We start from the raw sequence: 11,509 nt of genomic DNA on the forward strand, positions 1-11,509 counted from the left end.
AATTCCTAGACTACTCATATTAGGGATGCTAGACTACTCATATCAATAAGGAATTCCTTCTTTTTCGGAAGCCCATTCAAATAGAACTCACAGGTTAAGCGTGCTCGGCTTGGAGTAGTTCTAGGATGGGTGACCGACCGGGAAGTTGATCCCGGGTGCGCATGAGTGAGGACAAAGTGCACAAAAAAGACTAGTATTGATATGTGGGGCCAGTCTAGATCCCGCCAGGAGTAACGACCGCCAGCGGGTGTGTCCGGGGCGTTACAAGTTTGGTATCAGAGCCGCGAGTGACCCGTCGTGGCACACAACATGACACATGTATTGGACTGGAAGCACATACGTTTGTGCCAAGAGGGAACGCTCCTGTGGAGTGGTGGTGTATGTGATAGCCTGCTTATTGGGGATGCTAGACTACTCATATCAATAAGGAATTCCTTCTTTTCCGGGAGCCCATTCAAATAAGTATTGATATGTGGGGCCAGTCTAGATCCCGCCAGGAGTAACGACCGCCGACGGGTGTGTCCTGGGCGTTACACACTCTCTCTCTCTCTCTTGATCTTCAATACATAGATCATCGCATCTTCGGTTTGATCCACATGATGTAATTCCTTTTGTGTGGTGCATTTGTTGGGATCCAATGAATTGTGGGTTTATGTTCAGATTATTCATGATAAATATTTGAGTCTTCTTTGAATACTAATACGATTCTTATGTGCATGATTATGATAACCTCGTAATTCTCTCCGATCTATTGAAATATTTTGGCCAACTAGATTGATATTTCTTTAGTGGGAGAGGTGCGTTATAGTAGGTTCAACCTGGCGAAATTCTATATCCAAGTGACAAAAGGTTACAAGATGCATGCTTGTGTTGTAGCTACTAAGGATAGTATGATGGGGTTTATTCATATTGCTTGAGTTTACTTTGTCTACATCATGTCATCGTTCTCCATGCATTACTCCGTTTCACTTTATACTCTAGATGCATGCTGGACAACGATCAATGAGTGGAGTAATAGTAATAGGTGCAAGCAGGAGTCGGCCTATTTGTTTATGAACGTGATGTCTATATAGACATGATCATTGTCATGAATATCGTATAACTATTTGCTTTTCTCTCAATTGCCCAACAGTAACTTGTTTACCCATCGTATGCTTTTTTTTCATGAGAGACGCTATTTGGGAAAACCATGGCCCGAGGTCTATTCACCATATATTTACAAAACCTTCAATACCTTGTTGCCATTTACTTGATTTTATTTTATTTTGCAATTTACAATTATCTACCATTATCTACAAACCTCACTCGCTTGCAAATAACAAGATCAAGGGGATTGACAACCCTTTTACCCGCGTTGGGTGCAAGTTGTTTGTTCTTTTGTGTGCGGTCATTGAAGACGGTTGTGGTTGATATTCCTATTGGTTCGATAAATCTTGGTTTCATAACTGAGGGAAATACTTACCCACATTATGTTGCGATAAGCCTTTCTTCTTCACGAAAAATCCAACACAGATCACAAGTATCACCTACCGCAAAATTCGTACGAGTTTCAGATACAAAACCTCTCATTTTTTAGGAGGGGTTTTTTAAAACCTACCGCCAAGGTGTAAGGCGGTAGGCTATAAGAGCAACTCTAGCAGACCCCGCAAAAAAGGCAAACCCGTAAAATTCCGGCGAGTATGCGGGTTCGGCCCATTTTTCGGCCAAAACAGAGCCTGCATACCCGCCCGGGCCGTAATTTTTTTTGCCGCGGCCCGCAAAATGCACGCCCCGACCACTATATCTACGGTTCCGCGGCGCGTTTGCGGGTTGAAACCCTATCCCCCGCCGCCGTCAAGCCCCCACGATTCCCCACCCCTTCTCCACATTTCTCGCTGCCGGCGACCACCTCCCCCGCCTCCAGCCGCAATGTGGAGCTCCGGACGCAACTCCGGCAGCAGATCCGGCGGCGGAAGTGATCCGAAGCGCGAGCGGCGCGTCCGCTCGGACGCCGCAAGGAAGCGCGGGGCCCGGAGGCGGACCAACCGCGACATGTCGCCGCCGGCGAGCTTCCTCGTCCGGGAGATGGAGGAGTACGACCGTCGGCATGGCTCGTCCTACGCAAGTAGCTCCTCCTCTTCCGGCGCGCGCCCTCTCCCTATGAAGAGGCAGTGGTCGGAGGAGCCGGAGGACGTCGTCGTTGTCAAGGAGGAGCCCGAGGAGCTCGGCCGCCGGGGAGTCGTCGGGCCGGAGGACTTCGTCGCCGACGTGGACGCGGTTGCGGCCGCCATTGCCAAGCGTAGCTTGCACGAGGAGGCGGAGCGCCGACGCCACGACGAGGAGATCGAAGACCTCCAGTGGCGGCAGGCGGTCGAGGCCAACCTCGCCGCCAAGGCGAAGGACGACGAGTGGCGGCGCATCCGCGAGGAGCAGGGGGCGATGTACATCGATCTCTGCAGCTCCGGCGAGGAGGACCGAGCTCGTATTGATGTAGTATGTAGTATGTAATATATGTAGTACTCCCTCCGTCCCAAAATTCTTGTCTCCGTCCCAAAATTCTTGTCTTAGATATGAATGTATCTAGTCACATTTTAATATTTAGATACATCCATTTCTAGACAAACGTAAGACAAGAATTTTGGGACGGAGCGAGTATGTAGTATGAACTTCCCGCGAAACTATATTTTCAAATTATGCAGTTTTATCTATGGTTTCTGTTCGGCCGCGCTAATTTTTGACCCGTAAGCAAGATCTTTGTAAACCTACAAATGCGTTCTGCGGATCAAGATTTTGCGGGGTATGCTAGAGTTTCTAAGAGCTATAAGAGCAAGTACAATAAGGTACAGTCAGCAGGCTGTAAGGATTAAAATACTATATTTTTGCTGAGTTGGATGAGAGAGAAGAGGAGAGAGAAGAGAAGTGGGCTCTTCGTGAAGAGCCAGCTCTAGCGCGTGCTCCTAGGTGCTTTGTGAGGATGAAAGGTGGGCCATATATAACAAAAGTAGTACTCTTTTATAGCTAACTATTGTACAAGCTAGCTATAAGACGGACTATAAGACTGCTTATAGCCAGCGGTTGGCTATACTATTAACCATGCTCTAAAAGTTTCTAAGAGCTATAAAAGCCTACTGCCGAGTGCTTTTGTGAGTAGGCTCTTTTACTATGTCAGCACCATCCAATGACCGTCGGCCGGACCCCACTCTACCGTCATCGACTCTGATGATAGGAAAAGGATCATATATCTTTTTTTAAGCCAAGACAGATCTTGCTCAACCTTTGCAAAAAAATCAAAACAATGAAATTTGCTGTCCGTGGTCACGGTGGGGGCCGGAAGTGGGTGAGAGTGGGGGGAACTCGTGGCCAGGAGCGGCCGAGCCCCGCGCCACGTCACCGTCCTCGTCTCGCCTTCCTTCCTTCCCCACCCGCGCGGAGGACTCTGCTGCTGGCCACAGACTTCCATTCCCATCCCATTCCATTCCATTCCATTCCTCTACAACAGACCAGAGAGAGCTATAGACAGAGAGAGAGAGAGAGACGCTGAGATCGGATCAGAGAGAGGATCTGCTTGCTGGTTTGGATCCCTGGGTGATGGCGGCGGTGATGGAGTCGGCGGTATCCGGCGGAGGCGGCGGGGAGGGGGCGGAGGCGGCGGGGAGGGTGCGGAAGCCCTACACCATCACCAAGTCCCGCGAGAGCTGGACCGACCCGGAGCACGACAAGTTCATCGAGGCGCTCCTCCTGTGAGCTCCTTCCCCGTGCCCGTGCCCATCTCATCTCTTCACTTCCATCTCACGCGCCTGCTGGTTCCGGGGATCGAGCTCCGTGCGGCGGCTGGTCAGAGAGCCAGAGCACGCCGCCGCCGGCCGGTGATACGGTTCCGTTGGTACCTTATTAGGTGTACTTATTGGGAGGCTCGCGTGACAACAACTGAAATGCCTCTCTATGTACTATGCTCTATCCTCTTTACTTACATGTATGTATCTCTCTCTTTGTTCGTTTCTTGCACGACAGGTTCGATCGTGATTGGAGAAAGATCGAGGCGTTTGTTGGATCCAAGACAGTGATACAGGTATCTATATGCATGCTCTGCTTCTCTCTGCTGTTTAGTTGGTTATTATATCATTTCACAAAGTATGCTGGCTTGGCAACCCATATTTTATAGCTGACACACATTTTTCAAGTATGTGTGGTGTGGTTACAATCTTTTATCTGCTTCTTCTCTGAACATGGTAATTATAAGTTTATAGCTTTCCCACTCTCAAAGACTCGTTCCAATAAGTAGATGCACTTGCTCCTTTCTTATATATTTGTGTCTGACGAACTGTGCGGTGATCTAAATAAACAGTTCTGTTAACAGATCAGGAGCCATGCACAGAAGTACTTCTTGAAGGTTCAAAAGAATGGGACAGGTGAACATCTGCCACCGCCTAGGCCGAAAAGGAAGGCGGCACACCCGTACCCACATAATAAAGCCTCAAAAAAAGGTAAGCATTTTCCACCCCTCATTTGACTAACCTGAATAACTTGCAATGAAAAACGGTCTAATATGTTAACTTGGAGCTCCTGCAGCCCCTGAAGTTGACTTACCACAACAACCTCCTCATATCGTGGAGCAAGGATGCGTTGTACCTATGGATGCACCTACTGTTGCTACAAACTCAAGTGCAGACGACACATTTCCTTCCTGGGACAATGTTCTTACCCAACCTTATAGCCCAAGACATACACAAGGTTAACAATTGTGTTAACTACTGCATATTCTATCTAGGGTCAATATTTTTACAAGGTGCCATTAACCTCTTCTTATTGAACCGATAGATTTAGGCGCTGCGAATAATAGCTCTAGTAGCATAGAGTGCCAATCTGGAACTTGGCCAACTTCTGATGCGATTGAGCAAGAAGCTTGGCTAACTTCTGATGCGACTGAGCAAGAGATTATACTTCCAGCACTGCATGGTGAGCTCCTCTTTGTACATCATACATCTATTCAGTTTATAAACATAATTGGAGACTGTTATGCACATCTATACAATTTTTTAATAAATTCACAACCCTATGGATTATGGTGGCAACTGTAGTGGCTATACTAAGATTCATCTGGTTATATTAGATATAAACTGGAATGCATGATATGTGCAAATTCTTTTCCACTTGATAAAGTGCTGATCAAATGGTCACATTCATTTAATTCTGTTCCACTTGTTAAAGTGCTTCACATTCATTTAATTCTATTCCACTTGTTAAAGTGCATGATATGTGCAAATTCTATTCCTCGTATCTGGAAGATGTGCATGATATGAGAGTACACTAACAATTAATGATAATGCTCTTGATGTCTGGATGATAAATTGTGTACTCAGTTACAATATGAAAATGTAATGATGTGCGATAATTCATATTACCCTTTGATTGCCTTGATATTAATCAATGTGAAGCCTTGTTGGTTTATCAGTTCCCAGTATGACATTTGTTTTGTACTTATTCTGGTGAACTTGCAGCCATGCCAGACTTTGCTCAAGTATACAATTTTCTTGGGGGCGTATTTGATCCAGATACAACAGGACATTTGCAGAAGTTGAGAGAGATGGATCCTATAGATGCTGAAACAGTATGCCATTTGCTAATCTCCCCTCTATAATCGATTCATCTGTCATTTTGTTTGCATCGTTTAGTGACGTTTGCATCGTTTAGTGACATCCCAGTTACTCACAAGCTGCTATGTCAGTACCTCGATTCAGTTGAAACTTATGAAACTATTCTGCACAGGTGGATTCTGGGGTGAAGTTTAATTACTCATTGTTGCACATTGCTCCTTATCATGAATATTTACTTGTAATTCTTATATATGTTACTTATATGTTCGCCGCAAATGCAGATGCTTACTTTGTTCATTCTTTTGACAGTTGAAATGTACTGTCAGGGAATCTCTTTTATTACCTAATAACTTCTACTACGTTACAATGATCTTTTTATGGGTTATAATCTCCAGGTACTACAACTGATGAAAAATCTATCGGTAAACCTGTCTGGTCCGGACTTTGAGACACATGTAAGGACTTAAATTATTTTTTCTTGCACATCATCTGCTTAATATTTCCTCCGTGATCCAACATATTTGTCTAGCTACTGTAAACAAAGTAGCTGATACTACTGTAGAACAGAAGTAACTTGCGCTATTGTCGAACAGTTCTCATATTGTTTTCCATCCCAACATCCCATTAGTGCCGCAACTATTCTGTTAAACTAATTATTTTAGCATAATAATTTTGCTTGATTTGTGAATCTGCCGCAACTTGTAGCACTAATCCATTAGCTTTGAAGATTCTTTTTGTGACTGTTCTGAACTGAATCGACACAGAACCAGTTACGTGTCAACTCCATGCTGCACAATAACTGAATCGATGCTATCCTGTTATGTAAAAGTAAATGGCAGGATGGTGTTTTGCTTGCTGGGTGCTTTGTCAGGAATGAAGCATATAGTATAATATCGTGCTTCATGAGATCATTTCATGCTCCCTAATGTGTTGCAATCCATCTTTCTTGGAAATCCAGCTGAGCATACAGCATCCCTGACTGTTGCAGAGGAGGATGCTCTCGTCGCATGGTGCCGGCATGGGCTAAGCCAAGCACGAGAGTGTAGGAGGTCCGGGGTCTACTCAGACCCCCTTCACGATCCATTCATGTAATCTCTAGTCACTCTCTTCCTGAGCACTGACCCATGCTTGTAAATCCCTCATTTCACTAAGCGCGTAAATCGTTCTACAGGGTAAAAGAGCAAATGAGGGAAGAGTGCAGTACATTGTTGTCAGAGGTGCGACATGTTGCAGCATCGCCGCCTATGGTTGTACATAGTTGTTTCGAGATGTTCTCGGGCTCTTTAGGTTCGGGAACTTTTATCTGTCCGTCAGACGAGGCTTGTGGCATGTATAGTCAGGACATGGTTGCGCATGTTGATTTGGAGAGGGAAGAGGGAAAGTGTTATTTGTTACCCACGAAGGAAGACCATTTTTTTGTGTGTAGTTCTTTTTGACATGATTTTGTTTGTAAGCCTATTATTTACTCCTTCCGTTCCTAAATATAAGTTCTTTTAGATATTTCATTTCAATATAAACCACATGCAGAGCAACATGGATAAATTTACACTCTTTAAAATATGTCTATATAGTGAAATCTTTAAAAAGACTTGTATATTTGGGAAGGGAGGGAGGTCCATCGTCATGAGGAGGGGATTTGGGCTAGTGAACTCTTCGCCTCGCCGTCTGCTAACTAACTGGATGGTGTTATATCGTCGATCGCGTTCTCTCAAATCGAGAAATGATAATCAGGCCATCAATCAGCTAGTAACTCATGTGAAAATTGATTTGCTTTATATCCCCCCCCCCCCCCAAAAAAAATGGACTAGGTTTTTGGCTACTTGAGAAAAGAACAAAATGCAAGCAGTTGTAATTTTGTTTTTGTTTTGTTTTTGGAATGGAGCCGAAGGAGGGAGAGAAGTGATGGTCCTGGTAGGCCCGCCACGATCCAGCCGGCCCAGCAGCTTCGGTTAACCCTACCCAGGCCAGGCCAGGCCAGTACCCACCCACCTACCACCTACCCCAGTCGCCAGCCCTACAGGCGACTTCCTGTCTCCTCCTCCTTCCGGCGGCCACCTCCGCCTCTCTCCGCCGCCGCCCGGCCTCTGAATCTCCTTGGCCCTCCCCACCGGCGGCACATTCGCATCAGCGGCGGCCATCCCATCCCATCCCCTCTGATCTGATCTGCCAGCTTGATCATCAGGTTCGATTGATGACGCACTCTGCTTCGTCGCACTCCCCGCCGCCGTCTACTTCTCAGCCTCCGCTCCTCTCCTGGCCTAGCTTGCTAGCTAGCTAGCCAGCACGAGCGATCCCTCCACTGTCGTCCAGCTAGCTAGCTCCTTCGAGTTCGAGGCCGGCAATGGCGGCGCCCAGGCCCAAGTCCCCGCTCGACCCCTGCGGCCGCCACCGCCTGCAGCTCGCCGTCGACGCGCTCCACCGCCAGATCAGCTTCCTCGAGGTACCCAAGCTCCCAACCTTAGTTGCTACTCTGTTATCACGCAAGAAAATTACCACTCTACTTAGCAGCTGAGCATACTCTGTTATCACCACCATTTCTTTATAGGTGTCCAGAGTCTGTTACCAGCACAGCACACAGTTTGGTTGTCACTTCTCAGTCAGTTCCAAGTGTTCCTTTCTAGTAGTAGATTCCAAGTGTGGTTAAAATATCCCAGGCAGCAACCTCAAAAGTTGACACATGCCCTTTCTTCCTTGTACTACATTGCTAATAGCTAGCTACTGCTTTTGTCAATAAAAAATAATTCCTCTGGGATTCAAGAAACTATTCTTCTGTGTGCTAGGGGGAGATCAACTCCATTGAAGGCCTCCATGCTGCCTCCCTATGCTGCAAAGAGTAAGCTGCTGTTTTCTTCAGTTTGGGTATCAATTTTCCTTCTGAAATATATTAAGATGTAACTCAGGGGACGAAAACGAGAATAACAAATTACATGTGTATATATATTGATGTGAACTATGTGTGTGCATTTACAATTTCAATCTCAAACCAATATAAGAAAAATCAGTGAAAAATATTTTCATTTGTGGACGATGTAAAATGTCAGACGTCTCTTTTATGTAAGCTTACGGGCGTGCCCATGTTTTCATGAAGTTTTGTGAATAGGTGCAACACATCTATATGAATATGTGAGGGCAACACATATTTTACTTGAAACCTCTGAATATAAATTTCGCATTTTAGCCAAAAAATGCCGCTCTTTGTGGAAATTTATGCGGTACATTACTGTCTGCAACCAGGTGCTTCCACGGCAATGATAGAAGATAGTACACACACACAATTGGATATCATGTGAATCTGGTAGCAAGAGTTTAGGTGATCTGGATATTTAAAATTTCATTAGGGTGATTGATTGTATTTGAATATATGAATGTGTTTTGCCATTGGACTTTAATTATAGAGGGTTGCCCTGGCTGTGCAGGCAATCCTTTTTATTTTCTAATCCAGTCTTAGCACCATTGATTACTATGTTCTTCGTTCATGAAAATCAGCATAATTGGCCGTTTCGTAAAAAAAAGGGCTCTCCAGATCATCTGTGCCAAGCATTCAGAAAATCTGTTGAACCGACATTCCACATGGACTTTTGCGAAAGAGACAGGCTATATAATTCTTGTTCATATGTCAATCAGTTAAAACAATTGGTTCCGGTTTAAGTTAATTTATTTCTTGCTCATGACATATGGAGGAGATTGATCGTCAAATTCCCCTTTGATAAAATTTGCAGGGTCGATGAGTTCATAGGAAAGAATGCCGATCCACTCATAACGATGTATGGATTTTCAGGTTGAGAAATTATCTTGGACTACAAGATATCTTTTTTCTTACTTGTGTCTCTCTTTACAAGCATGCAGTCCATCTGAGAAAGGAAACACCAATCAATCTCATCGCTCCGCAAAGAAGATCCGGTAATTATTTTCAACCACACATCTTAATATATTTCCACGGTTCTCTGGAAAGAAAATGATGACAGATCATCCGAAACTGATACAAATCGTTGTACTAAATCACATGTGTTTATATTTAGTGCCAGGAAAGCATTTAGAAGTTTCAGGTATTGCTGATTTTGTCGTTTTTATCGTACTATACAAAACAAATATGAATTAGCCAGAAATGCATGCATCAATTTGAAGTATATAGGTACAGAGGGAGTAATAGCTAATAACTGTGAAATGGCCGACTGACTAAGAAGGATGTTAATGTGTGTGTGTGTGTCTGCAGAGCCCGGTGGGCGTGTTTGAGCTGCTTCCCGTGGATGTGCGGCGGCTGGTGCTCTGCAGTCCAGCGCAAGGGGCCGAGTTGCTGCTGCGGGTGTCCCCGGTGCTGTGTGGGGAGCGGGGGCTGCGGCGGCGGACCCTCTTGTGGCTGCACATGCTCCTGCGCCGGTTGCTCCTCTTCTTGCTCGTGCCCTGCGTGTGCCAGCTGCGGGGCCGCGTGCTGCGGGTGTGTCCCTCGCCCTCGGTGCTGCCTGTGTTCATGAGGTCTCCGACTGATTGTTCTTCTTGTTCTCTGTTCTTGTTGCGTGTGTCGCCCGCAGTCTCAGGCTCAGCTAGTGTTCTTGACGAGCGTAGTCCATGATGTGTTTAAAGTTGGCGTTGTGGATTTACCTGGTTTTACTTGCCACAAAGATGGATCACTTGTGCTTTCGTCCTTCCTGTAGTCTCCTAGTATGTTGTAAGTAATTAGAGCTTTAGAGATAACTGAAGCATGAACAGTTTTTCTCACTGATGATGATGATGATTAGGGTGTATATACCCGAAAATTGGTAGATGTGCACGGGTACCATGGTGCCCGTTACAAAAACACCATTTTCTACTGTGCAAAACAATAAAAAAAAATTGTGAGAACACACACACATTTATACTATGTATGTGCAAAATTTCACAACATTTTACTTTCACATGTGGTGTACACAAAAAAGACAAATATGTATTTTCAAATGGGCTGCCCTTTTCTGTTTCTGGGCTGTAATTTTGTTTTTTGGTACAGCTCACAAATGACATTTAAAAAAGAAACAAAATTTCATAGATCCGTAGTGAACACATACTAGCATCAAAAAATAAATAAATCTGGAATGTCTAAATATGTTTTTCAGAATTTTGAAAATAGAAGGCACCAGGGTGTCCGTGCATCATAACTTCGCACTCGTATATACATAATTACAAGGCGGTTTGCGAAAGGGGCGGTTGCCAAAAGAGGCAAGTGCATAATCAACACATGTTACATTAACTCTTAACACTCTACTAGTCAATGCTTGATCTTGCAAATAGCCATAATCTTGATAAGGACTCCTTCGAAAAATAAGGAGAAAAGGGTACACTATGTAAAGGTTATTTGCATCATCGACAACTCGTATGAGAAAACCTTGGAAGGGAAAACCCCATTTGTTAATTTGAAGAGCAATGAATATGTCTTGTATACTTCTTTTGGAAGTCATGATGGGGAAAATTGAAAGTATGACACTTCTCCTGTTCATATTCCATGGGAGCTCCAATTAAGGAAACGTTGAAACCACCGGCAAGGGAGGAACACGTGTAGTGATCATCGCGGAGCTGCGCCATTGCCAACCTAGTGCCCACGCTCATCGGAAGGGTGGTCGTTAGGCGGGCGGAATGCAAGGAGATGAAGTATTGCACCGATTGTTTACCGGAAGGATGGCCATCGCCAAATGAAGTGCGGAGAAGAGAGAGATTAATTGAGTGGTCATTGCCCAAGGGAACCTTGAGAAGAGAGGGTTAATTGACAATTATGAAAATACCATTGATGAGATTATCTCCACCGACAAGGTCTAGGGTAGAGTGTAAATGGAGGGCACACTAGAATGACGAGAATGACAGATGATGGGGAGGAGAGGGGTAGGGGAGATTTGGAGTCTCACAAGAATGCAGAAAGAGTCCTACATACAGTGCTTGGCTTGAGAGAACTAAGGATGATCTTACTTGGC

The 11,509-nt window shown here is 44.9% G+C and overlaps 2 protein-coding genes across 3 annotated transcripts; both read left to right on the top strand.

Moving 5' to 3' along the window:
- The first annotated feature begins 3,421 nt into the window (after window positions 1-3,421).
- On the top strand, window positions 3,422-7,073 carry LOC123407190 (protein REVEILLE 6-like). Of its 2 annotated transcripts, none has more exons than XM_045100268.1 (9): window positions 3,422-3,719; window positions 3,991-4,048; window positions 4,337-4,463; window positions 4,549-4,710; window positions 4,798-4,935; window positions 5,478-5,587; window positions 5,969-6,028; window positions 6,532-6,661; window positions 6,745-7,073. In XM_045100268.1, exons 1-8 carry the CDS (start codon window positions 3,568-3,570, stop codon window positions 6,550-6,552), a joined length of 828 nt encoding a protein of 275 aa, XP_044956203.1. In that variant the 5' UTR covers window positions 3,422-3,567; the 3' UTR covers window positions 6,553-6,661; window positions 6,745-7,073. The 2 variants fall into 2 exon arrangements, with proteins under 2 accessions (XP_044956203.1, XP_044956202.1); XM_045100267.1 differs by having other exon boundaries at window positions 6,562-6,661.
- Window positions 7,074-7,555: 482 nt separating this feature from the next.
- Window positions 7,556-10,333, top strand: LOC123407192 (guanine nucleotide-binding protein subunit gamma 3-like). The gene is made up of 5 exons (XM_045100269.1): window positions 7,556-8,013; window positions 8,354-8,406; window positions 9,293-9,337; window positions 9,420-9,473; window positions 9,787-10,333. The coding sequence occupies exons 1-5, from the start codon at window positions 7,915-7,917 to the stop codon at window positions 10,043-10,045; spliced, it is 510 nt and encodes a 169-aa protein (XP_044956204.1). The 5' UTR covers window positions 7,556-7,914; the 3' UTR covers window positions 10,046-10,333.
- Window positions 10,334-11,509: the final 1,176 nt, after the last annotated feature.

Source organism: Hordeum vulgare, chromosome 7H (assembly GCF_904849725.1).
Source record: "Hordeum vulgare subsp. vulgare chromosome 7H, MorexV3_pseudomolecules_assembly, whole genome shotgun sequence".
Lineage (NCBI taxonomy): Eukaryota > Viridiplantae > Streptophyta > Magnoliopsida > Poales > Poaceae > Hordeum > Hordeum vulgare.

What these genes read in the sequence shown, in the direction of transcription:
- LOC123407190 (XM_045100267.1), top strand. Translation starts at nt 3,568, where the DNA reads ATGGCGGCGGTGATGGAGTCGGCGGTATCCGGCGGAGGCGGCGGGGAG. An exon ending in GATCCAAGACAGTGATACAG is followed by an intron (nt 4,049 to 4,336) that starts GTATCTATATGC and finishes TTCTGTTAACAG; the next exon opens with ATCAGGAGCCATGCACAGAA. An exon ending in TAGCCCAAGACATACACAAG is followed by an intron (nt 4,711 to 4,797) that starts GTTAACAATTGT and finishes TTGAACCGATAG; the next exon opens with ATTTAGGCGCTGCGAATAAT.
- LOC123407192 (XM_045100269.1), top strand. Translation starts at nt 7,915, where the DNA reads ATGGCGGCGCCCAGGCCCAAGTCCCCGCTCGACCCCTGCGGCCGCCAC. An exon ending in GCCAGATCAGCTTCCTCGAG is followed by an intron (nt 8,014 to 8,353) that starts GTACCCAAGCTC and finishes TCTGTGTGCTAG; the next exon opens with GGGGAGATCAACTCCATTGA. An exon ending in GCCGATCCACTCATAACGAT is followed by an intron (nt 9,338 to 9,419) that starts GTATGGATTTTC and finishes ACAAGCATGCAG; the next exon opens with TCCATCTGAGAAAGGAAACA.